The sequence below is a fragment of the Phyllobates terribilis genome, unplaced genomic scaffold (genome assembly GCF_046119375.1).
Source record: "Phyllobates terribilis strain yellow unplaced genomic scaffold, ASM4611937v1 Scaffold_11__3_contigs__length_659146591, whole genome shotgun sequence".
Lineage (NCBI taxonomy): Eukaryota > Metazoa > Chordata > Amphibia > Anura > Dendrobatidae > Phyllobates > Phyllobates terribilis.
Window position 1 is genome coordinate 358866371 of NW_027362771.1, and position 27759 is coordinate 358894129.

Consider the following 27759-nt stretch of genomic DNA (forward strand, 5'->3'; position numbering starts at 1 on the left):
TTATACAGACCACCTTCCCCCGACCTAATAAATAAAGATCTAGACTCCCAGCCCTTCCACCTGTGCAGACCCCAGCCCGGACGTCCAGCGACTCACATCTCCCGATTCCCTCAGCTTCCAGGCACCACCACAGATTCTCTGTCTTTGTTGGGAGTCACCAAGATAAATTAAAGCGGTTGTCCACTGGAGCGGATCTGCAGTTCTCAGCAGTGGTCGCTGTGCTGTGCGTGTCGCCTCCGGCTGTCAGACTTCCACTGATCTGATACTGTGTAAACTGTAAAAACTGATTGTTCCATAGTGGATAGCTGGGCTGTGGAGTCCGAGTCCAATGGACCAACTCCTAAAGCATATAATAAATTGGGTACAGTAGTACAATTCTGTATTGTGCTGTAAATGTTTTCATAAGAATTTGGAAAAGTTATGAACTGTCCTATAAATGTCTGTTCTGTTCCTGATCTAAGGATCTCGGCTTTTAGTTGAAATGAATCTGTGCTGCACTTTATGTACACGCTCAGTAATGAGGCAGTGCTGTGGAGCCAGAGGTTTGGCTTACCAACTCCCCAGCCCTGGTGGATAGCATCTATAAAATGTCAGCTTCCTCTCAGTTCAGAGGTTTGCTTCTCACACGAACTGGGGAACTTTTATTACTAGTATTGTTTACATAACAGGCTAGACCAGGGGTCTCAAACTCAACTGGGCATATGGGCCGCACACGGAAAAACATTTAATTTGGGGGGCCGCATTATTTGCATGACAAAGTGACATTTTTAGTGATACCATTTTATTTTCTATACACCGTTTGAACTGGTCCTCATCTTTCAGACATGGGCTCCCCTCCAGGTCCCCCATCTTGCAGACATGGGCTCCCCTCTAGGTCCCCCATATTGCAGACATGGTCTCCCCTCCAGGTCCCCCATATTGCAGACAGGTCCCCCATCCTGGTCCTTATCTTGCTGACATATCCCCTATCCAGGTCCCCCCCATACTGCGCACAGGGTCCCCTCCCCCCCCCCCCCATACTGTGCACAGGGTCCCCTTCTCCCCCCCCCCCATACTGCACACAGGGTCCCCTTCTCCCCCCCATACTGCGCACAGGGTCGTCCCCCCCCCATTCTGCGCACAGGGTCCCCCCCCCCCATACTGCGCACAGGGTCCCCTTCTCCCCCCCCCATACTGCGCACAGGGTCCCCTTCTCCCCCCCCCCATACTGCACACAGGGTCCCCTTCTCCCCCCCCCATACTGCACACAGGGTCCCCTTCTCCCCCCCATACTGCACACAGGGTCCCCTTCTCCCCCCCATACTGCGCACAGGGTTCCCCCCCCCCCATTCTGCGCACAGGGTCCCCATCCCCCTCCCATACTGCGCACAGGGTCCCCATCCCCCTCCCATACTGCGCACAGGGTCCCCATCCCCCTCCCATACTGCGCACAGGGTCCCCATCCCCCTCCCATACTGCGCACAGGGTCCCCATCCCCCTCCCATACTGCGCACAGGGTCCCCATCCCCCTCCCCCCATACTGCGCACAGGGTCCCCATCCCCCTCCCCCCATACTGCGCACAGGGTCCCCATCCCCCTCCCCCCATACTGCGCACAGGGTCCCCATCCCCCTCCCCCCATACTGCGCACAGGGTCCCCCCCCATACTGCGCACAGGGTCCCCCCCCATACTGCGCACAGGGTCCCCCCCCATACTGCGCACAGGGTCCCCCCCCATACTGCGCACAGGGTCCCCCCCCATACTGCGCACAGGGTCCCCCCCCATACTGCGCACAGGGTCCCCCCCCATACTGCGCACAGGGTCCCCCCCCATACTGCGCACAGGGTCCCCCCCCATACTGCGCACAGGGTCCCCCCCCATACTGCGCACAGGGTCCCCCCCCATACTGCGCACAGGGTCCCCCCCATACTGCGCACAGGGTCGTCCCCCATACTGCGCACAGGGTCGTCCCCCATACTGCGCACAGGGTCGTCCCCCATACTGCGCACAGGGTCGTCCCCCATACTGCGCACAGGGTCGTCCCCCATACTGCGCACAGGGTCGTCCCCCATACTGCGCACAGGGTCGTCCCCCATACTGCGCACAGGGTCGTCCCCCATACTGCGCACAGGGTCGTCCCCCATACTGCGCACAGGGTCGTCCCCCATACTGCGCACAGGGTCGTCCCCCATACTGCGCACAGGGTCGTCCCCCATACTGCGCACAGGGTCCCCCCCCATACTGCGCACAGGGTCCCCCCCCATACTGCGCACAGGGTCCCCATCCCCCTCCCATACTGGGCACAGGGTCCCCATCCCCGTCTCATACTGGGCACAGGGTCCCCATCCCCCTCCCATACTGCGCACAGGGTCCCCATCCCCCTCCCATACTGCGCACAGGGCTCCCGTCCCCCCACCCCCCATACTGCGCACAGGGTCCCCGTCCCCCCACCCCCCATACTGCGCACAGGGTCCCCGTCCCCCCACCCCCCATACTGCGCACAGGGTCCCCATCCCCCTCCCATGCTGCGCACAGGGTCCCCCGTCCCCCCATGCTGCGCACAGGGTCTCTCCCCCCTCCCATACTGCGCACAAGGTCTCTCCCCCCTCCCATACTGCGCACAGGGTCCCCGTCCCCTCCCATACTGCGCTCAGGGTCCCCTGTGGTATATTTCACATGACAGGAAAAAAAAAAAGATTCTTACCTGTCCTCCATTCCCTCGGCGTCCTTTCTGCACTTGTGGCCCACAGGCACAGACCCCGTAACGATCGCGGCCCCGTCCAGCAGCCGCCGACATCAGCGCTGTAATGCAGTGTATTGCTGCGCAGAGACCGGCTCTCTGCACAGCAATACCAGTGTCAGCCGCTGGTCTCTGCGCGGCAATACACTGCACTACAGCGCTGATGTCGGTGGCTGCTGGAGAGAGCCGCGATAGTTACGGGGTCTGTGCCTGAGGGCCACGTGTTTGAGACCCCTGGGCTAGACAATACATCTCTACCAACATATAATCATCAGAACAATAGTGATAACTAGAGACACTTCTCTAACTATGAACACCACCAAAAGAACAAAACAGGTGGTCTCTTAAAATATGGGGTTTATTAAATGTATTCAATTAAAAACAAATGCATATTAAACAGAGGAGCACATAAAGTATATTCACATAAATTCATCTGTCACTTTATACATATCCAAACTGTGTTATATCCTTACTTATCCAAATAGATATAAAGCAGTGTTTCCCAACTCCAGTCCTCAAGAAGCACCAACAGGTCATGTTTTCAGGATTTCCTTAGTATTGCAGAGGTGATGGAATTATCATCAAGGCATCAGGAATTCTCTCACCTGTGCAATACTATGGAAATCCTAAAAACATGACCTGTTAGTGGACCTTGAGGACTGGAGTTGGGGAACACTGATATAAAGGACTTACTAATCCATAACAATCAAATCAAAGCCTTAGTGGCAGGACATATGTATTAAGAAGAAGAAGGAATTGCTTACATGTCTTCCAAGAGGGTGTAGCATGTGGTCCTGGCGCCCCAGCATACGTTTCACCTTTGCTTCATCAGGGGGCTTGTTTTTCTCAGTTCAGAGGTTTGCTTCTCACAGGAACTGGGGAACATTTATTACTAGCATTGTAGAAGTTACAGCCTAGACAATACATTTTGTATCATACTAATCACCCTTCTGCTCTGCTATTTTGCTGCAGGTGGCAGAATGATATTACATCTTCTGCTATAGATGTGCCTGCCTGCTTCACCAATGTTTCCTGTTTGTGCAAAATCACACAAATAATTTCACACGCCCCGGCCACCAATTTTTGTGGAAAAAAAATGGAAGCGACCATCAAGCAATTATACATACCAGGTGAAAATTGTTTCACCCAATACGTCTTTTATCCAGAAAGCCGGTGAAAAACCATATGATTCTGGGCATAGATGTATATCTGCTATTGTGCGTGCCGTGCAAAGCCATAGTCACAAGCGGAGCTGTCCCTCGTGGATGAGCAGATGAACCGTGACATGGCCGTGGCATAAGTAAGCAGATGGATATACACCAGGGAGTTTCCGTTTTGTTTACCATAGGACAATGGGTGAATAAATGTGCACATGTCTAATGAGGAGGCCTAGGATACTTTTATTTGGTGCCTAAAGGTTTTTTCTATGCATAGCATCTAACTGGGTTATGCCTTCAATGCACGACCAAAGTTAAACCTACTCAGAATAGCAGTGGCACCAGGAAACCATTATGCCACTTCATCTCTTAACGGGTTATTTTTTTCAGATGACCATTAATTATAATAGGGTGTCATGGAGCTAATGGTAGAAAGAGTGGAATGGCACTTCTTGGCATTACTGACATTTTATTTAGTCACGTCAATATTCATGTACATTCACGTTACTTTTCTAATCCTAGTAAAAGCCTTAAATATGTATGTTGGTTCTGAAATTATGTGGTTGTGTTGCTTCAAGCCATATTGGAAATTTGCGCACAGCTTACTCTATATAGAGATCTACAATTCTATTCTTTTCTTTTAGATGAAGATATGCAGGACTTTCTATGTGACCAGCCAGAGCTTCTATTTTCATGATGGCGCAAAACAAGACTCCTGAAAAGAAAAGGTCCCGTCTCTCCTTATCTAAAAATAGGAAAAGTTTGGCTATAAAAGCCACTGCAACTCCATCAAAATCTTCAACCTCTCCTTCGATTGTTGCTTTCTTCAAAAATGCACCTCCACCGAAAGTGTCCTGCCCTCTCTGCGGGGAGATGGTACCCAGGTTTGGCTTAAACAAGCACATTGATGACACATGCCCCAAAGCAAAGGCTGAGAATGATGATGTTATACTGGTGGGTGACACACAGCAGGCCACCTCTACATGTACAAGCCCTCAATTGCCTCTAAAACCTAGGACCTCAATAGCCAAAAGTAAGCTTAAAACAGATCCAAGGGTCCAGGTCCAAGGTAATAGTGAACAAGCAAGCCCCTACTTTGGGACGAATGTCTCCATGAACGAAACCCAGAAAGATGTGGAGGTAGTGGCAACTGTACCACTGGGAAGCCTTTCATCCAAACTCTCCAGAAGGTATCGGACTCGTAAAGCAAAGCAAGATGAAAGCAGAGACTTATCACATGGAAAGGTACAAGCTGATGGTTGTGATACCACTGACATACCTGAGACCCCAGACCCACATGTTCTGGGAGATACAGACTGTGGTGATGAGGTGCTTTTATCCTCAGATTCTTCCAGTATGAAGAACGCCCATGAAATTAATAACCAGACGCCTGGAGGTGAATTTCCACCTTCTTCTGCAGAAGTTCTGTCTTCAGAACAGTTGGATTGTGTAGCGGATAAGAAAATTGACGCTTTAAAACGTAAGCAAGGTGGTAGGTTCCTCTTAAAAACTGATTCTAAAAAAATGAAATGCAGCAATTCCTTGGAAAGTGATTCTGACCTTACCAATAACGACCAGGGCTGTGGTGATAACGCAACAGTGTCCTCTATGGAGGAAAACAATGACATTCTTCCTGTGGAAGATCCTAATGTGCTTGATGAATTTCTAAAACCATTCAATGACACGGAGATTAACGTGGAAGCAGATGGCATAAAGGAACCAGCGGCTGACTCTGGTAGATCGCCGTACTACTTGAGGAACTTTCTAATGGTGCTGCAGACCATCATGGAGAATGAGGAAGACCTGAGTCTGTTCAGTGAAGAAGATACTCGTGCTCTAACGACATTTTGTCAGCTGTCAGGTACACTTCTCCAGATTGTCCATTTTAATAACCTTTTATACTTTCTCATTATATTCACTTAGAATATTTTAGTAAATTTCTTTGACCTGCAGTTTGGAAAACAGCTCCAGGCTAGAACACAGACCTCGTCCGTGCGTCTGGATTATCAGCCAATGTGCATGCTGTCTTTATAGCTGTAATTATCTGATATATGGCAATGTTTGCCACCTGGCTCTGTTGTAAGGAAAGCGGCTTGGTCGCCTCTTCTGAGTCCTCTTGTGCAGGGCAACATAGGTTTACTAGTGCCTGCCATGTGTTTTTCAGTAACACCAATCCACTGTCCAGCTAATGTCCCATACACACTATATATAGTTTAAGGGTATGTTCACACTAGCCATTTTTTCAGCATTTTTTTTCTGCAGAAAAGAAGCTGCGTCAAAAACACAGGTTTTGGTGCATTTTTCATGATCCCAAAGTTCAGCTTTGCTTCCACCACAGAAGAATGACACAGGTCACCAATGCAAGACATATGCGGAACAATATTAACCAGAATTTCAAATGTAACAGTGGGGGGAGGTAAATTGTTTAGGAATAGTTTACCTAAGACATTGGCAGTGCATTGAGTTTGTAGGACACTATTTATTTTCACACTATGGCCTGCCATTGAGTTGTTCAGAGATTGTTAATTTTCACACCTCTTTGGGCCACAGGTATTGTTCAATCTCTAAATAAAATAAATAAATCTCACACCTAGCTCAGACAGTGTTTACTGTTTACGCATCACTAATTTAATTAAACTATCCTAATCCAAACTGCCATCTCAGGTGACCAAGACAAGATGGTAAAATCACAAAAATAAATCCGTTTCACATACTGCTGTACTTGCTTTTTTTCACTAAAAACGCAGCAAAACCTGATAGCTATGTTCACACTAGGTGTTTTTTCACTACCCATTACTTTCAATGAAAAACGCAGAAAAAATACTGAAAGAAGTGACATGATCTATTATGGAAAAAAACATGCAAAGCACAAAATAGTGAGAACAAAAAAAAACAATGTGTGTGCATGAGATTTCTGAAATCTCATAGATTTTGCTGATACTGTAAAATGCAGCTGAAAATTTGCATAAAAAAAGGCTGAAAAAGCGCCTGGTGTGAACATGGCCTTATAATGTATTTTCAGTTATGTCCGCACTTTTCATTGATTTCTTTTCTTTTGTATATGTTAAAGCCGGAGGACAGAAGCTGTACGTTCGTCTGTTCCAACGCAAGCGGAATTGGATAAAAGTGAGCAAGTTGGAATACGCAGAAATTGGCCCCGATTTGAATCCCTTCATTGAAGAGCTGAGTCTGCATGCTTTTCTACAGACAGGTATTATATAATTTGTGGTGTTATTTTCTGTCTATAGGCGGTTATATGAGACTGTCTCCATTTCTTCTAAACTCACTGCTTGTGTGAAAAGTTTTTACATATGACAGTGACATGTATGTGACTTGATGGGGCCATAGTAGTTTCACCACGATGGTTTATTATTTATTATTATAGCGCCATTTATTCCATGGCACTTTACATGTGAAAAAGGGGTATACATACAAGAACAATTACAATAATCTTGAACACAATGTGACAGCGACTGGTACAGGAGGAGCGAGGACCCTGCCCGCGAGGGTTCACAGTCTACAAGGGATGGGTGAGGATACAGTAGGTGAGGGTAGGGCTGGTCGTGCAGCAGTGGTTACTGCAGGTTGTAGGCTTGTCGGAAGAGGTCGGTCTTCAGGCTCCTTTTGAAGGTTTCCACGGTCGACGAGAGTCTGATGTGCTGGGGTAGAGAGTTCCAGAGTAGGGGGGAAGCATGGGAAAAATCTTGTATGCGATTGTGGGAGGAGGAGATAAGAGGGGAGTAGAGAAGGAGATCTTGTGAGGATCGGAGGTTGCGTGCGGGTATGTAACGGGAGACTAGGTCAGAGATATATGGAGGAGATAGGTTGTGAATGGCTTTGTATGTCATGGTTAGGGTTTTGAACTGGAGTCTCTGAGCAATGGGGAGCCAGTGAAGAAATTGGCAGAGAGGAGAGGCCGGGGAATAGCGGGGGGACAGGTGGATTAGTCGGGCAGCAGAGTTTAGGATGGATTGGCGGGGTGCGGGAGTGTTGGAAGGTAGGCCACAGAGCAGGAGGTTGCAGTAGTCAAAGCGGGAGATGATGAGGGCGTGAACTAGTGTTTTTGCGGATTCATGGTTGAGGAATGTGCTGAATCGGGAGATATTTTTGAGTTGGAGTCGGCAGGAAGTGGAAAGGGCTTGGATATGTGGTTTGAAGGAGAGTTCAGAGTCCAGGGTTACCCCAAGGCAGCAAGCTTGAAGGACTGGGGAGAGTGGACAGCCATTGACGTTGATAGATAGGTCCTTTGGGGGCGGTGAATGAGATGGCGGAAAGATGATGAATTCTGTTTTGTCCATGTTAAATTTTAGAAATCTAGCAGAGAAGAAGGATGAAATAGCGGAAAGACATTGTGGGATTTTGGTTAGTAAGGAGGTGATATCGGGTCCAGAGAGGTAGATCTGAGTGTCATCAGCATAGAGGTGATAATGAAATCCGTGGGACTCTATGAGCTGTCCCAGGCCGAAGGTGTAGATGGAGAAGAGCAGGGGTCCTAGAACTGAACCTTGGGGGACACCGACAGATCGGGGGCGTGATGAGGAGGTGGTGTGTGAGTGGGAGACACTGAATGTCCTGTCTGTTAGGTATGAGGAGATCCAGGATAGGGCCACGTCTGTGATGCCGAGAGATGCGAGAGTCTGTAGTAAGAGGGAATGGTCCACTGTGTCGAAGGCAGATGACAGGTCTAGGAGGATGGAGTAGTGTCGCTTAGATTTGGCGGTTAGTAGGTCTTTGGTGACTTTGGTTAGTGCAGTTTCAGTAGAATGGTGCGGTCGGAAACCAGATTGTAGGCGGTCGAAGAGGGAACAGGAGGAGATGTGGGAGGACAGCTCAGAATGGACGTGTTATTCCAGTAGTTTTGAGGCATAGGGGAGAAGTGATATGGGACGATAGCTAGTCAGAGAGGATGGGTCAAGGGAGGGCTTTTTGAGGATGGGTGTGATTGAGGCATGTTTGAAGCATGAGGGGAAGACACCAGTTATTAGTGACAGGTTGAAGAGGTGGGCTAGGGCTGGGATGAAGATAGTGGTAAGGTTTGGGATGAGGTGGGACGGAATTGGGTCAAGTTTGCAGGTGGTGAGGTGTGATTTGGAGAGTAAAGAGGAAAGTTGATCTTCCTTAATGGTGGAGAAGGTGGTTTTGGAGGAGGAGGGTTGAGTAGGTGTGATGAGGGGCTGTGGGGGCTTTAGGCAAAAGCTTTGTCTGATTGCCTCATTCTTCAAGCAGAAGATTGACACCAAGTCTTCGGCTGAAATAAGAGGAGCGGGAGGAGGCACTGGGGGACGGAGGAGAGAATTGAAGATGTTGAATAGTTGTTTGGGGTTGTGAGACAGGAAAGATATGAGAGATGCAAAGTATGTTTGTTTTGCTGCAGTGAGTGTGGACTTGAAGGTAGTGAGGGACTGTTTGAATGCGATGAAGTGCTCAATGGAGTGGGACCTTTTCCATCTATGCTCAGCAACCCTGGAGGCCCGCCTCAGTTCTTTAGTCAGGTTAGTGTGCCAGGGTTTGATTATTGATTGTGCGAGCTTTAGTATGTGTGAAAGGGGCGACCAAATCGAGAGCTGCAGCTGTTGTGGTGTTGTATAAAGTGGCAGCAACATCTGCATCATGTAAGGAACTAATGTCTGTAAGAGGAAGGAGTGATTCAGAGATGGTTGCTGTCATGCCTCAAAAAGACAAACTCTTTATATGAAGAAAGCGATTATGAGTTTTCTATACATTGGCAGAGGCCATCTGGTGTTCATAGGGTATAGCAATGTGTACATCCACAGTAAGAGGACCTGTCACCGGTCAGAAGAGACCAGTTTTTGTTATTATTTTATTCTTGCTGCTCCCCAGAGTTTGACGTTTTTGTTCTTTTAAAATCCGCCATCCAGAGATATGGGCCTTGTTATTTAGTGCAAATTTTTCTGGTCTTTACCAAGGGGGTGTTGCTCCCAGGATTCCTCAGGGGCGGGTCTTTAGCGCTGCATATTACTCTGTGAGCACCATCCCCTTGGTAAAAACCATAAAAAAGGCTCCTATATCTGCAACCTTATGGCAGGTAAATAAAAAAAACCTGAAGTACTCAGGAGACAGCAGGAATGAAATGGCAACAAAAACTGACCAATTTTGGCCTGTAACAGGTCCTCTTTAATGAACTGAGTGCTGGTGGACACACTGTCCGTCAGATAAATCTCTCCACAGAGAACCTCCGTTCGCTTCAAGGCAGCCAATAGAAAATGCTTACTATCCTGTATGTCAGGGAAAGAGCAGAACCTTTGCCATAACATGACAGTACAACTAAAAAGACTAAATTTACAAGTAAGATGCGACTATACGTCAGCTGCCAGAGGGAGAAGGAGACTGATTCTGATCCTTCTGATACATAGGGAAAAAATGGTGAAAATGTATTTTTGTGTATGCAAGAAACACTGAATTTCCCTCAACAGTCATTAAATTACTTTTAAAGCTAACTAGCTATTGAACCCGTTCTACGCCCGGGTGGTGAGCATTTTTATTGGTATATGGTCTCCCATGCTGTTATGTGCTGCCCCCCTCCTGGTATTTGCGCTGCCCCCATCCTGTGCCCACCATCCTATCCTGGTATGCATGGCACCCCTCACCCCCCAATCCTGGTATGTGTGGTACCCCTCACCCCCCAATCCTGGTATGTGTGGTACCCCTCACCCCCCAATCCTGGTATGTGTGGTTCCCCTCACCCCCCAATCCTGGTATGTGTGGTTCCCCTCACCCCCCAATCCTGGTATGTGTGGTTCCCCTCACCCCCCAATCCTGGTATGTGTGGCCCCCTCACCCACCAATCCTGGTATGTGTGGCCCCCTCATCCCTTTCACGCTGTACACACATACAAAAAAATAACCACTTTTACTCATCTTTGTTCCCTGTGCTCCAGCACTGCTGGTTCCTTCTCTGCCAGAGGCCTGAGGAGGAGTGCGTCGCCAGAGCACGGCGCTGTCCGGCGCCATTTTGCTGACGACACACTGCAAATGTGTCTTCGGTAAAATGGTGCTGGATAGCGCTATGCCCATGCGCTGATCCGACGCCTCACTCCTGCCCCGGTCTCCGGTGAAGAGAGGCGCCGCGGCAACACTCCTCCCGGTCAGGTAAGTATGTAAGTATGGCGCCGGAGATCGTGGTATGCGTTCAGTGTCTACGCATACTGTGATCTCCGGTGCCATACACTCCTCTTACCTGTAACGGCTGGATGCTGTCTTCTGTCTGGAGCCAGACTACGCGTCGCTCATGCGCAGTCTATAAAGGCTTCAGAGAGAGACACGCATCCCTCGTTATATTATAGATAGTGTGAAAATGATTTTTGGAATATCTATTTAAAACAATGAATGATTGAATTAGAGTATCATCTTTTGTAACTTGAGAAGGGGCACATTTATGAGGATAAAAGTACATATAGAACATAATATACACTGCACAAATAATGTAAAGCATTTATCAGATTTTTCTTTTGCTGTTTTCTAACTATGCCTATGTCAGTAAAGATTAGAGATTACATGGGTAAGGCCGCACAGCAGTTTTTGTGTAACCAAGCATGGTGTAAACCAGGGGTGGGAAACCCCCACCCCTGTAAACTGCCCATGATGTCCTTTTCTCCTGCCCCGGGCAGATTCCAGAGGACCGCAGTGCTCGGCCATTTAATTCCTCGTGACAAAGTCAGCGCACTCTGTGCTCCAATCCCACCGATGACGACCATAGCAGCAGCAGCCCCAGCCCTTTTTGGGATGAGTATGCCCCCAGCCTCTCCTGTGATGTAAATTAGTACAAAGTGTCACTAGAATATGATTAGCCTCTAGGATTAGATACAAAACATACTAACAGAGAACAGGATGTCTCCATTCATTAAGGCATCAAAAAGGTAGGTTAAAATGTAAATTTTATTATAATAGGAAATATAAAAACAGAAAAATTAAAATTAAGCAGATGGTATCAATTGTAGCAAATAGTTGCTAAACAGATTACCTTATATATATACATAGTACAAATAACTTTCCCAAAATTGATACAACTATAGATATGTAAAGTGCATGGTGCTAGCTTGTATAAAGAAGATTAGAAAAATGCTATGATTAAAGTAAAAGTGCAAGTGCATAAATAAGTCCAGCATAATCAATATTATATGCTTATTCCACCATAATTACACTGCTCAAAAAAATAAAGGGAACACTCAAATAACACATCCTAGATCTGAATGAATGAAATATTCTCATTGAATACTTTGTTCTGTACAAAGTTGAATGTGCTGACAACAAAATCACACAAAAATCATCAATGGAAATCAAATTTATTAACCAGTGGAGGCCTGGATTTGGAGTCAACCCGAAAATTAAAGTGGAAAAACACACTACAGGCTGATCCAACTTTGATGTAATGTCCTTAAAACAAGTCAAAATGAGGCTCAGTATTGTGTGTGGCCTCCACGTGCCTGTATGACCTCCCTACATGCCTGGGCATGATCCTGATGAGGTTGCGAATGGTCTCCTGTGGGATCTCCTCCAGGATGGCACATCAATGCGAGCTGTGGCAAGAAGGTTTGCTGTGTCTGTCAGCGTAGTGTCCAGAGGCTGGAGGCGCTACCAGGAGACAGGCCAGTACACCAGGAGACGTGGAGGGGGCCGTAGGAGGGCAACAACCCAGCAGCAGGACTGCTACCTCCGCCTTTATGCAAGGAGGAACAGGAGGAGTACTGCCACAGCCCTGCAAAATGACCTCCAGCAGGCCACAAATGTGCATGTGTCTGCACAAACGGTTAGAAACCGACTCCATGAGGGTGGTATGAAGGCCCGACGTCCACAGATGGGGGTTGTGCTCACAGCCCAACACCGTGCAGGACGCTTGGCATTTACCGCAGAACACCAGGATTGGCAAAGTCACCACTGTGCTCTTCACAGATGAAAGCAGGTTCACACTGAGCACATGTGACAGACGTGACAGAGTCTAGAGACTCTGTGTAGAGCGATCTGCTGCCTGCAACATCCTTCAGCACGACCGGTTTGGCAGTGGGTCAGTAATGGTGTGGGATGGCGTTTCTTTGGAGGGCCGCACAGCCCTCAATGTGTTCGCCAGAGGTAGCCTGACTGCCATTAGGTACCGAGATGAGATCCTCAGACCCCTTGTGAGACCATATGCTGGTGCGGTTGGCCCTGGGTTCCTCCTAATGCAGGACAATGCCAGACCTCATGTGGTTGGAGTGTGTCAGCAGTTCCTGCAAGATGAAGGCATTGAAGCTATGGACTGGCCCGACCGTTCCCCAGACCTGAATCCGATTGAGTACATCTGGGACATCATGTCTCACTCCATCCACCAACGTCACGTTGCACCACAGACTGTCCAGGAGTTGGCGGATGCTTTAGTCCAGGTCTGGTAGGAGATCCCACAGGAGACCATCTGCAACCTCATCAGGAGCATGCCCAGGCGTTGTAGGGAGGTCATAAAGGCACGTGGAGGCCACACACAATACTGAGCCTCATTCTGACTTGTTTTAAGGACATTACATCAAAGTTGGATCAGCCTGTAGTGTGTTTTTCCACTTTAATTTTGGGGGTGACTCCAAATCCAGGCCTCCATTGGTTAATAAATTTGATTTCCATTGATGATTTTTGTGTGATTTTGTTGTCAGCACATTCAACTTTGTACAGAAAAAAGTATTCAATGAGAATATTTCATTCATTCAGATCTAGGATGTGTTATTTGAGTGTTCCCTTTATTTTTTTGAGCTGTGTATATTAAGGTTTGAAAGGGAGATCAAAGTAATGCACAAACATTAGTGATGTAATGAAGTTTCCACTTAATAGAGATTATGATCTGTAGCTGACCCGGCTACCACCCTGACGACACCGTTTCGCCTCAGCCTCCAAATCTTAATATAATTATGGTGAAATAAGCATGTAACATTGATTATGCTGGACTTATTTAGGCACTTTCACTTTTACTTTAATCATAGCATTTTTCTAATCTTCTTTGACATTGATTGACTGCAGTATTCGTGTGACATAAAGGTCTAAGAGGTGATGTCTCTACTTTTTGGAGAGTGAAATGCCTGACATGCCAGTGTAAGGAGACTTATAGGCCATTAAATGCTCCTCTGGGAAATTAAATATGCAAATTGCCTCTTCAGAGAGGAAGAGGACTTGAACTCTAGTGCCACCTATTGAAAGCAGCAATATTAAAAGTCAGTATTGACCCTGTAACGAGACTTGTCATACCACTTAAACAATGACCTGAGCGTTCCAGGTAACGCGGGACGTAGGTATGCTTTATTTTTATCTTATGCGGCATGTGAAGGTCATTTAAAAGGGGATGTCCAGTAGTAGACGACCCTGTTAACATTTTTTCCTTAAATAAAGTCTTCATTAAAACATACCTTACCTTCTGTACACTGCATAGGTTACAAGTAATTCAAATTGAGACTAATTGAGGGATCTAGAAGAGTAATTACAATGGGAAACTTTTTTTTTTTTATCTTGAGTTTCCATTAAACTTGTGCATTTTTTCACCTTCGCTTTACTTCATTTGTTTTCTCTGTAGACAGTGACTTGGAGGAGATTTCTGAAGCACTCGATCTTCTCTCTGCACCCGAGCTAAAGAATTTGGCAAAGTCTTTTCACTTTGCGAATCCTAATGCCCAAAAGCAGCAACTCATGGAAGAATTCCTAAAGCTTTCCAGACAACGTTCAATCTTCAGCATGAGCAAGAATCGGTCTAGCATTGGTGCTTCCATTCTTAAAAAGTAAGTACTTGTATCGTTTCATTGTAAAAACAAGTCCCTCGTTTGTTTTTGTACATTTACCATTTTATATGTTCTTTTGTCTTGTTTTCTTAATTACAGAGCAAAGGATGCTGCCGGGAGGGCGGTCCGGGTCTGCACAGGTCCCAGGGCGGTATTCTCTAGAGTTCTGCTCTTGTTCTCTTTGACCGAGTCTATGGAGGTAGAAGAAGCTGCTAGTGGAGGTCAGGCATTGCTCTCCACCGTCCTCATGGTTAACATGGGGCGCATGACATTCCCACAGTACACCGTACAGAGGAGTACTAGGATATTCCAGGACCGAGAAGATCTTATAAGGTAACAACTGCCATTAATGAGCAGACGGCCACCATGATTTCATAGGTGGCCGTATATAAAAAGTTAAAGGGGTTGTCCAGTGATGATTGGTGGGTGTTCATTGCCTGGACCCGATCCAATCAAGTAACTTTTATCCCCATTGCAAAATGTAGTGGCAAGTCAGACACACAATCACCGCTACATTCATTCTTTATGGGGCTGTTGGAAAAAGCCGAAACCAGCGCAGGGCAGCCCAGGAGAGAATGAGTGCAGCATCGGTTGAGCATGCACACTGCTGCTCTATCCTGACGGGGTTAAAGTTTCACCAGACAACCCCTTTAATGATATTGTTCAGTAGATCATTAGAAAAGGCTTGCACCAAATCAAGACATAGAGAATTTTGCCCGAGGCTCAGAATAGAAGGCAACGCATGCTGCAGACAGGCCACGGCAGTCACATGCTGGCATCACCCGCTTGGCCAGGTGCTTGATGCAGGATTCAGGTGCCAGCACACCACACCATTGCTGTTGGCCCATGTATAAAGACTGGCAGAAGACATTATGTACATCTCCCATGAAGTAAGAGGGGATTTAATGAATGAGAAATGTTGTTTTATTTCTTCTACTGCCATATTGTGACACATTATAGCTGAAATGGTCTTTAACATGTTCCCAAATATGTTATAGGTTCTTCTCTTGGGGAGTTACAATCCTGTATATAGAAATGTAGAGAGCGATTTCGGCATCTTGTTTTTGCAGTATAATATACCAGTGTATTCTGGCTTTCCATAGATACGAATCTGCAATGCACAAGCTGGTAGATATTGTCGTCACTATGACCAATGGGCACTGGAAAGAAGCACATTTGATGTTTGAAAGCGCCAGAGAGGACTGGGATCAGCTGAAGAATGAGCGCAGCTTACGGTATGTGGGATCGGTATGGGCTGCAGGGTTATACACGTTCTGTATGTGTCTCTTCACCCTGAGCTGTGTCTGTATTCCAGGCAGGGACCGTTACTGTATTCAGTCTGTTATGTGATAGACCTTCCATGTGTTCATTCTATAGGTACCACACAGAGCTGCCATTGTACCTGCGCTGCTTTACTGTCGGCTGGGTGTATACAAGAATCCTATCACGAGGAGTAGAAATCCTGCAGAGATTGCATCATTATGAGGTATGAGTTTCTATGATGTTTAACCCTGAGTCTGTCACTTGGTCTGATCTTGTGACTCTTAGGGCGCAGACGACCATCTAAATCAGACCGAGGTCGGAATGCCATGCACGGTCTGGCCGGTGGCTCTTCCGTCCTGAGCATGACCGGTTCATGTACTTCTATGCCGCTGTCCCGCTCGGGTCAGGAGAGCCGCCGGCCAGTCCGTGCACTGCGCTCTGATCTCAATCCGATTTGTATAGACGTTTGACTGTGCCCTAAGGGAGTGTAATGTCTGAGTGCTGTTTTTTTTTGTTTTGTTTTGTTTTTTATTTTATCGGACATCAGTCAGATCCAAAGCACGTCACTTGTCTATTCACTCATCTGTGAAAATCAGGGATCCAAGAAAACACTCAGGGCATATCCTATAGAGATGTGATGTTCAGGATCAGAATAGGACGTAGTCAGTGAGCCTGTGTGCTGTCCGATATGAAATCGGGCGACAAACCGACATTGGCACGGATGTGTGCATGCTCCCTAAGGGCAGGTTCACATGAGAGGATTTGCAGTCCGAGTGCTGTCTCTGGAAAACCAGACAACACTCCGACCAATGGAATTCTATAGAGCAGTGCAGATGAGCGATTTTTGTTTTTTTTTAATTATTTTTCAATGGTCGGAATCTGTGCAGTATTTTTTTCTGTGTGTTGAGTGACACTCGCCCATTCAAGTCTATAATTGGGTAGGGAAATAAAGGATCTCACACGGATCATCCTTAGGTCCAGTGTTCAGTGATTTATGGTCTCCCCTCCTGTTCCTGTTTTTTAATCCAAAGGATAATTGACTGTCGGCAGAAGAGATGGGAGAAGAATTGTCCGGGAATCTTCTTGTGCGGCAGTCTGGTCTTGCTTTTGCCTTTGCCCCTTCCTCCGTTTCTCAAGCCTCTTTTAAGAGCAGAGCTATGAGGACGGACACACTTTCCTCTCTTGCCAGTAGTAAGGCAGCTGACTGGTGTCCATTGCTCTGATTGGAAAAAACAATGCTGCATGCAGGGCGATATTGTCCTCATCCAGTCTGTGGGAAACTTTAAAACTTCAAAAATCAGTAGCCAATGTATTCTAGTCCTGCATAACCACTTCAGAATAGAGAAAATACGTAACTAAAATGGCGTGTAGCTGGTATGCTCCAAGATTAGAATTTACCACCTAAACATAAGATAGGGGATAACTTCCCAATCGCAGGGGGTCCGACCGCTGGAAACCCCACCGATGCTGAGAGAGGAGCATGTGCACCTTCGCTTCATTCATTTTCAGTGGGAGTCCCAGAGACAGCTGGGGGCAGCGCTCGGTGATCTGCAGTGGTCCCATGGAGAATTAATAGAGTGGAGGTGCACATGCTCAGGTCCATTCTCGGGATCGGTGGGAGTACCAGCGGTTGTAACCCTAGCAATCATGAAGTTACCCTTTAACCATAGTATAGGCCTATAGGGAATAACTTCCAATCTTAGGACGTACCCTTTAATTATGTAACTAGAAATTACATATGCCTAGTATGGGTTATAAGGGGTAAGGTTTCTCCTTGTGTAGAGTGACAAGCCAGGCCTGGGATGTCAGAGTGAGGAGACTTATAAGCCATGCATACTCCTCTAGGAAATTAGAGACAATTTGCCTATGATTAGTATGAAACCTGTGTAACTTTTTCCCTATATTTTTTGTGTTGCAGGAAGCTGTTCAGTTACTACAAACACTTTTGTCCCAAAATGTTTACTGCTCAGACAGTAGGGGGCGCTGGTGGGATCGACTTGTACTGAATTTGCATCAGCATCTGAAGCTCACACAGAAAGTAACTACTGTATACTTGTGCTATATACTGGCATTATATACTCGTGTAATTATGGATCCTAGCTGTCACCCTTGGACCTTCAATGTTCAAATACTGGAGACTAATAGTAAATACACGATCCCGACAGTACCTCCATCTCATGATCCATTATGTATTAAGCCATACAAATAATGTAATGCTCTCTCATCTCCAGTCGATTTAACTGGAAACTGCTGAACAAGCTGAAATTCATTATATCTGTATGTGCTGCTTCTTTTTAATTGTGCACGTACGGCTGCCCAGCACTGTACAGGGCGCATCGCATGCAGGCCTCATAGATAGTATGCTGTCAGAGGTGGCACTGTGCATCCATTATGCCAGGCAGATAAAGCACATTGTGTAGCTGTGATCAGCAGTTTTGGGAAGCTTGTTGATTTAGGGAATAATACCATGTAACCCCAGAAGTGGCTGCACTGTGAACCACACAAATCTAGGAGCCAGCCAGGTTCTTTAACGTTAGATGTGAATAAGAACCCTGGCGAAAGTAATGTAAGTCTGTGTATGTTGTGGGTATTATTGAGTTATAATTGCTGTACTCCTATCTTTGTATTGTTTTTAGGCAATCACCTATATTTTGAAGGGCTTGTCAGATCCGTGTGTGCGAACAGGCCATCAGCTGTCCCTGTACCAACGAGCCGTGAGAATGAGGGACGCTCCAAGCTGCAAGAAGTTTCGCAATATGTTAAATAATCTTCCCGCGATCAATATAGAAGATGTCACACATGTGAGCTTGACATAGACCATTTTTGAGGGGCAGAATAGTGGGGAAGAAGTCAATTCTATAAAACTAGCCGGTCTTGATGTCTGACTGCTCACCATGCTGAGATGTCACCACCTGGAGGGGTGGAGCCGACGACGGCTGACTGCTCACCATGCTGAGATGTCACCACCAGGAGGTACGGAGCCGGCGACGGCTGACTGCTCACCATGCTGAGATGTCACCACCTGGAGGGGTGGAGCCGACGACGGCTGACTGCTCACCATGCTGAGATGTCACCACCTGGAGGGGTGGAGCCGACGACGGCTGACTGCTCACCATGCTGAGATGTCACCAGCAGGAGGTACGGAGCCGGCGACGGCTGACTGCTCACCATGCTGAGATGTCACCACCTGGAGGGGCGGAGCCGGCGGCGGCTGACTGCTCACCATGCTGAGATGTCACCACCTGGAGGGGCGGAGCCGGCGGCGGCTGACTGCTCACCATGCTGAGATGTCACCACCTGGAGGGGCGGATCCGGGCGACGGCTGATTGCTCACCATGCTGAGATGTCACCACCTGGAGGGGCGGATCCGGGCGACGGCTGACTGCTCACCATGCTGAGATGTCACCACCTGGAGGGGTGGAGCCGGCGACGGCTGACTGCTCACCATGCTGAGATGTCACCACCTGGAGGGGCGGAGCCGGCGACGGCTGACTGCTCACCATGCTGAGATGTCACCACCTGGAGGGGCGGAGCCGACGACGGCTGACTGCTCACCATGCTGAGATGTCACCACCTGGAGGGGCGGAGCCGACGACGGCTGACTGCTCACCATGCTGAGATGTCACCACCTGGAGGGGCGGAGCCGGCGGCGGCTGACTGCTCACCATGCTGAGATGTCACCACCTGGAGGGGCGGAGCCGGCGGCGGCTGACTGCTCACCATGCTGAGATGTCACCACCTGGAGGGGCGGATCCGGGCGACGGCTGATTGCTCACCATGCTGAGATGTCACCACCTGGAGGGGCGGATCCGGGCGACGGCTGACTGCTCACCATGCTGAGATGTCACCACCTGGAGGGGTGGATCCGGGCGACGGCTGACTGCTCACCATGCTGAGATGTCACCACCTGGAGGGGCGGAGCCGGCGACGGCTGACTGCTCACCATGCTGAGATGTCACCACCTGGAGGGGCGGAGCCGGCGACGGCTGACTGCTCACCATGCTGAGATGTCACCACCTGGAGGGGCGGAGCCGGCGACGGCTGACTGCTCACCATGCTGAGATGTCACCACCTGGAGGGGCGGAGCCGGCGGCGGCTGACTGCTCACCATGCTGAGATGTCACCACCTGGAGGGGCGGAGCCGGCGGCGGCTGACTGCTCACCATGCTGAGATGTCACCACCTGGAGGGGCGGAGCCGGCGGCGGCTGACTGCTCACCATGCTGAGATGTCACCACCTGGAGGGGCGGAGCCGGCGACGGCTGACTGCTCACCATGCTGAGATGTCACCACCTGGAGGGGCGGAGCCGGCGGCGGCTGACTGCTCACCATGCTGAGATGTCACCACCTGGAGGGGCGGAGCCGGCGGCGGCTGACTGCTCACCATGCTGAGATGTCACCACCTGGAGGGGCGGATCCGGGCGGCGGCTGACTGCTCACCATGCTGAGATGTCACCACCTGGAGGGGCGGAGCCGGCGGCGGCTGACTGCTCACCATGCTGAGATGTCACCACCTGGAGGGGTGGAGCCGACGACGGCTGACTGCTCACCATGCTGAGATGTCACCACCAGGAGGTACGGAGCCGGCGACGGCTGACTGCTCACCATGCTGAGATGTCACCACCTGGAGGGGCGGAGCCGGCAGCGGCTGACTGCTCACCATGCTGAGATGTCACCACCTGGAGGGGCGGATCCGGGCGGCGGCTGACTGCTCACCATGCTGAGATGTCACCACCTGGAGGGGTGGAGCCGGCGACGGCTGACTGCTCACCATGCTGAGATGTCACCACCTGGAGGGGCGGAGCCGGCGACGGCTGACTGCTCACCATGCTGAGATGTCACCACCTGGAGGGGCGGAGCCGGCGACGGCTGACTGCTCACCATGCTGAGATGTCACCACCTGGAGGGGCGGAGCCGGCGGCGGCTGACTGCTCACCATGCTGAGATGTCACCACCTGGAGGGGCGGAGCCGGCGACGGCTGACTGCTCACCATGCTGAGATGTCACCACCTGGAGGGGCGGAGCCGGCGACGGCTGACTGCTCACCATGCTGAGATGTCACCACCTGGAGGGGCGGAGCCGGCGGCGGCTGACTGCTCACCATGCTGAGATGTCACCACCTGGAGGGGCGGAGCCGGCGGCGGCTGACTGCTCACCATGCTGAGATGTCACCACCTGGAGGGGCGGAGCCGGCGGCGGCTGACTGCTCACCATGCTGAGATGTCACCACCTGGAGGGGCGGAGCCGGCGGCGGCTGACTGCTCACCATGCTGAGATGTCACCACCTGGAGGGGCGGAGCCGGCGGCGGCTGACTGCTCACCATGCTGAGATGTCACCACCTGGAGGGGCGGATCCGGGCGGCGGCTGACTGCTCACCATGCTGAGATGTCACCACCTGGAGGGGCGGATCCGGGCGACGGCTGACTGCTCACCATGCTGAGATGTCACCACCTGGAGGGGTGGAGCCGGCGACGGCTGACTGCTCACCATGCTGAGATGTCACCACTGGGAGGTGTGGAGCCGGCTCCTGCTGGACTGTCAGGTCGTTTACAAGCTGCTTAGGTGCAAATTAGATAATTTTTTTAATCACTCATCATCCGGAGGTCATCTGAGTTGGATATTTGGGGTTGGCGTTATACACGAGAATAGTCTGATAATAAATGTACAACTTTTATAAAATAAATAATGAAAACGTTAATTTATTTTTGATGAGCAGGTAACCATCAAAGGCAAGATGTATCCGCAGACTGGTATGGGGAAATCTGTGTTCTTGATGGAGAACATAACGGAGGAGGACGGAGATGAACTATCTCTTTCTACAGTCATGTGCTCGGTGGAGGAGCTGGCATTGGCACATTACAGAGAGCTCGGCTTTGACCAAGGTCTGCTGACATGACACAAATCTTCTGCCTTATCTTCTATTGTATTTTATAAGTAAATGTAGTATTAAGGATTTTTCTCTGAAATTACATGGGTAGCATGTCCCTTACAGTCATGTTGCCTGCTATCTATTGACTAGATGTCAGATTTTGCTACCGATGTGGTAGAGATTTAAGAAGTGGTGTAACATGACGCATCTACATACAGAAGGGCATTCAGATAACAGTTATTGGTTCTCATCATGTACCTTACATTTAAGGTGTGTGTATGTAAAGAATAAAACAATTTCTGTCCATTATATGACTTAAAGCCTGCATTTTCACCATTTTCTATCTCTAATTTTCAGTCATCTCTGATCTAGTGGGTGGAGAATAGCTGCATGTACACACAGACATGAGGGATCCTGTTATGTGTCTGTGTATTACATGTTTAGAAGCAACAGCATAGAGGAGATTGTAAGCATTTACTGAACAGTGTAGATGTGAATCAAGCACTGGGGTGAGATTAAACACCTACTGGAAAGCAGGAGCATGATCTGTCTCTGTCTCTCCTTTCTTCCTTCTCTGTAGACTTTACTACGAAAAACTGACCAACACCTCCAAACAGAATAAAACAAGTGTGACCAGGAGCAGGCTGCTGTGACTGCATAATATACAAAGAAAAGAATACAGCAACACTCTAAGATGTATGCAAACATTGAATATATAAAAAACTTGTACTGCATTAGTGGTATATAAAATATACCTATAAAATAAAGGCACATAAATTGGCCAATTCATGAGAGTCCATCAGCCATGACAAGGCATACTTTTCTTTGATGGCAGCCTAAACCTAATATTTATCAGACATGTCTCTCCCAGGCTAAGAGCCTGCAAACTTAAAGGGCAGGTAAGATCCAGCCCCAATTTAAAAACAGTTTTTACCTGATGGGAGGACCCAAATATGGAGGCAGTCACCATCTCCAATATTATACTACAAAAGACAAGAGAGAGGGATGTTTGATAAATATTAGGGTTAGCTTCCTATCAAAGCCCACCAGCCATGACAGCTTTGTCGTGGCTGGTGGGCTCTCATTAATTGACCAGTTAAAGTGCTAGGTATCTACATTTTCTAAGTATATTCTATATAAACAGTAATGTAGTCCAAATTTCACATATTCAATGTTTGCATACACCTTAGCACATAAGTAGTGCTGTTGTATTGTTTTGTTTGCATTTTATGCATTCATGGCAGCTTGCACCTTTTCACAATTGCTTTGTTCTGTTGTGAGGTGCTGGTCAGTTTTTTGTAGTATACTGCTGGAGATGGTGACTGCCTCCATATTTGGTTGAGCACTCCTTCCATCAACCCAAGGCTGTTTTTAATTAGTGCTATATCTTACCTACCCTTCAAATTTTTAGTTTTTTAGCCTGGGAGAGGCATGTTTGATAAATGTTAGGTTTAGGGTCCCATCAAAGAAAGAAAGATACACATTGTTCTGGCTGGTGGGCTCTCATGAATTGGCCAATTTGGGCCCTAAATACTTTTTTAATTTAGAAGTATGTTCCATATAGCAGTAATGCAGTCCATATTTCATACATTCAATGTTTGCATACATCTTGGTGCTTACAGCGTGCTACTGTATTCTTTTGTTTGTATAGACTTTTATAGGCAGCTGTAATCTGAACCATCAGTGAGCTGAGAATCAGAGTGAGGGGTTCAGGAAGCAGAGGAGGTTAGGAAGAAGTGGATTATAACCAAATAAACTAAACATATGTCTTCAATGAGATATACTATGAAATTTCTTTTATTTACTTGTTCTATTGATTTATGCAAAGAATGGCTTCTAAAGTGCCATTCTGAAGTAGTTTAGGATATACATCATTTTCATGAATATTAAACTATTTTATGTGTACATTACAACTAAAGAATAATGTTTAGTCCTTCTTCAGGGATACACGGAGAAGGATCCACATTCAGCACATTGTATGGCTTGTTCATGTGGGATGTAATCTTTATGGAGGGTATCCATGACGTCTTCAGAAACTCCTATCAGGTACATGTGACTACTTGTTTTTTTCCTGAACCTCATACAAGCGTACAGATGCTGCCATATGCTATTACCAGCTATAGTGCCTACAGATGAGGGTATTCTGTGCCAGTGACTGGAGGCTGAATTATCACCCCAGCCATGCATTGTGTTTATATGTTGTGCATTGTCTTACAGGCTTTTCCCCTGGATCTTTACACAGACAGTTTTTATGAGAATAGGATGGATGCCATAGAAAATCGTCTCCAGCTGCTCCAGGACTCTCCTACTGAGATTCTGCATGACATGATGGCAGATGTGTGGAGCAACCATCTAGGAGAGTCAGCAGCACTAGTGAGCTGGGAACGGTTCTCCTCTCTACAACAAGCCCAGGTACTGGGAGTAACATAGGCTGAATAAAGTCCTAGGTCCATCCAGTTCAACCTTCCTCCCCCCAATTGTACTCCCTACACTAACACTACACTAACTTACTGGGACTAGGCCTCACAAATGTATTATTACCATTTTTATTATTGCTGCACTATTACAATTAAAAATGGACCAGTTTATAATTTTTTAATTAGTTTTATATTTTGTATTACTCAAATCCCTATGCCAAAATCTGTCAATCCAGAAGAAGGCAAAAACCCCAGGACACATTCAGCCAATTTGCGTCACGGGGAAAAATTCCTTCTTGACCCCGAGAAAAGGCGATCAGTCCTAGAACCCTGGATCAAACCTAATTATGATACTAGTTATGTAATTACTATTATCGTATTAAATGTACTACTATAAGTGTAACATCTTTTCTAATTTAACTGTAACCCACAATGTCATGTGTATCGAGGAAATCCTCCAGCCCTTTTTTGAAAGCTGTTATAGTGTCGGCCATCACTACCTCTTGTGGTCGGCATTCCACAGTCTGACTGCTCTGACTGTAAAGAACCCTTTCCTGTTTAGGTGCCTTTCTTCCACCCATAATGAGTGCCCTCTGGTCCTTAGTATAGTCTTTGGAAGGAATAAGTCATGTGCTAGACCTTTGTACTGACCACACATATATTTATACATGTAAATGAGATCTCTGAGGCTTCGTTTTTCTAAGCTAAACAAGCTCAACTGTTTCAACCTATCATCATATGAGAGGCCTTCCATCCCTTGTAATAATCTAGTTGCCCGCCTTTGAACTGACTCTAACTTCTAAATATACTTTTTAAAATGTGGAGCCCAAAACTGGATCCCATATTCCAGATGTGGCCTCACCAGTGGGGTGAGGGGCAATAGTACGTTCTGATCACGGGATTTTATCTTTTTATACACCCTAACATCTTGTTTGCTTTTGCGGCTGCTGCTTGACATTGAGTACTGCTGCTCAGCTTACTTGTAACCAGAATATCCAAGTCCTTCTCCTGTTCTGTAGTCTCGAGTATACTCCTATTTAATGTATATGTGGCAATAGGATTACTCCGTCCTAAGTGCATTACTCTACATTTATCTACATTAAACCTCATCTGCCAAGTGTTCAGTCATCTTATCCAGATCATTCTGCAATATCGTAATGTCAAGATCAGATTTTAACCCCTTAACGACGCTGGGATTTTCCATTTTTGTGTTTTTCATTTTTTGCTCCCCTTCTTCCAGAGCCATGGCCTTTTTATTTTTCGGAGAGTATGGCCGTGTGAGGGCTTATTTTTTGCGGGACGAGTTGTACTTTTAAACACCGTCACTGGTTTTACCATATCTTGTACTGAAAAAGGGGAAAAAAATTCCAAGTGCAGTGAAATTGCAAAAAAATGCAATTCCAAAGTTTTTTTTTTTTTTACCACGTTAACTGAATGCTAAAACTGACCTGCCATTCTTATTCTCCAGGTCATTACGAGTTTGTAGACACCAAACATGTTTAGGTTCTTTTTTATTTAAGTGGTAAAAAAAATCCAAAGTTTGCTAAAATAAAAAAATGGTGCCTTTTTCCAAGACCCGTAGAGTCTCCATTTTTCGGGATCTGGGGCTGGGTGATGGCTTATTTTTTGTGCGTCGAGCTGACGTTTTTATTAATACCATTTTGGGGTAGATCCGATGTTTTGATTACCCATTATTGCATTTTATTGCAATGTTGCGACGACTCCAAAAATGTAATTCTGGCGTTTAGAATTTTTTTCTCGTTACGCCGTTTACCGATCGGATTCTTTTTTTATATTGATAAATCGAGCGATTCTGAACTACCAAATATGTGCATGTGGGTTTTTTTTTTTATTATTTTGAATGGAGCGAAAGGAGGGTGATTTAAACTTTAAACTTTTATATTTTTTTTATATTTTTAAAAACTTTTTTTTTTACACTTTCTGCTTGCTTCAATAGTCTCCATAGGAGACTAGTAGCAGCAGTTGTCAGATTGCCTCTGCTGTATACAAGCGATGAGCAGATCGCTTGTATGCAACAGAAATACTCACTTGCTATGAGCGCCAACCACTGGGTGGTGCTCATAGCAATCGAGACATGACAACCACAGGGGTCTACTGCAGACCCCGGGTTGTAATGCCAACCCATCAGTGACCCGCAATCATGTGACAGGGTCACCGATGGGTGGGGCTAATGCCGCACTTCCGGCACAGTGATGTTAAATGCCTCTGTCAGTGAATGCCGGAGCCCACGCTGAACCGGGGGTGATGACCTGGGGCGTACTAATACGCTCCAGGTGAAAAAGGGGTTAATATCCTACATAGTTTTGTGTTATCAGCAAAAACTGACACTTTACTCTCAATCCCATCCCCAAGGTCATTAATAAAGAGGTTAAAAAGAATCGGTCCTAGCTCAGATCCCTGCGGCACCCCACTGCTGACTATATCCCATTTAGAGAACGTACCATTTATGACGACTCTTTGTTTCTTATCATTTAGCCAATTCCTTACCCATCTGCACATAGTTCCCCCAAGTCCTTGCTTCTGTAGCTTCAGTATAAGGCTGATATGTGGTACAGTATCAAATGCCTTTGCAAAGTCCAGATAAATCACATCCGCTTCATTAGCAACATCCAGACTTGCACTTACCTCCTCATAAAACCCCACATGTTGGTTAAACACGACCTATTTTTCATGAATCCATGCTGATTATCATTATCATAGTACACAGTCTCCAACCTTCTCAGCTCGTGAGTCATACACAGCTCCAGAATATGACAGTAGTAAATAGAGAAAGGTATTTTAGCAATTTGGAGATACATTAGTGTCAAAGGATCCATTAGTTGGGTTTATTAACAGGTTGACATATGCTCCACGTGATATTTGTTAGCCTAGTAAATAAGCTAACATGATTAAAGGGGTGGTCTGAAGTCTAACTAAATTTCATTCTAAATCCCTGTCTATTTAGTGCCATAATCTAAGATATTTTCTAATGTACTTGTATTTAAAATTCCCTACTGTTCCCTAGCTACACTGTCTAACATCTATTCTATTTTTTCCCTGTTTCTTGTGAATCCCAGTGCATGCCAGGATACTCAAATGAAGCATCATCAGAGCAGGGGCAGAGGCTGCGATCACTGTCACGGCCCCTGCCCCCTCCCGGAAATGAAGCGTCATCAGAGCGGGGCAGAGGATACGATCGCTGTCACGGCCCCTGCCCCCTCCCGGAAATGAAGCGTCATCAGAGCAGGGGCTGAGGCTACGATCACTGTCACAGCCTCTACCCCCTCCCGGAAATGAAGTGTCATCAGAGCAGAGGCAGAGGCTGCGATCTCTGTCACAGCCTCTACCCCCTCCCGGAAATGAAGTGTCATCAGAGCAGAGGCAGAGGCTGCGATCACTGTTACAGCCCCTGCCCCCTCCCGGAAATGAAGCGTCATCAGAGCAGGGGCAGAGGCTGCGATCACTGTCACAGCCTCTACCCCCTCCCGGAAATGAAGTGTCATCAGAGCAGAGGCAGAGGCTGCGATCACTGTTACAGCCCCTGCCCCCTCCCGGAAATGAAGCGTCATCAGAGCAGAGGCAGAGGC

At 47.3% G+C, this 27759-nt stretch overlaps 1 protein-coding gene across 1 annotated transcript in view; it reads left to right on the forward strand.

The window, feature by feature from the left end:
* Nucleotides 1–27759, forward strand: part of FAN1 (FANCD2 and FANCI associated nuclease 1) — a 31758-nt gene that overhangs the window by 579 nt on the left and 3420 nt on the right. Inside the window, exons 2-12 of the mRNA XM_073652905.1 lie at nt 4521–5737; nt 6947–7087; nt 14422–14623; nt 14723–14956; nt 15727–15858; nt 16001–16109; nt 17805–17924; nt 18523–18687; nt 21603–21768; nt 23698–23801; nt 23973–24167. Of these exons, the coding sequence (XP_073509006.1) occupies nt 4570–5737; nt 6947–7087; nt 14422–14623; nt 14723–14956; nt 15727–15858; nt 16001–16109; nt 17805–17924; nt 18523–18687; nt 21603–21768; nt 23698–23801; nt 23973–24167 (2736 nt within the window). The 5' untranslated portion in view covers nt 4521–4569. The remainder of the gene's footprint in view (nt 1–4520; nt 5738–6946; nt 7088–14421; nt 14624–14722; nt 14957–15726; nt 15859–16000; nt 16110–17804; nt 17925–18522; nt 18688–21602; nt 21769–23697; nt 23802–23972; nt 24168–27759) is intronic.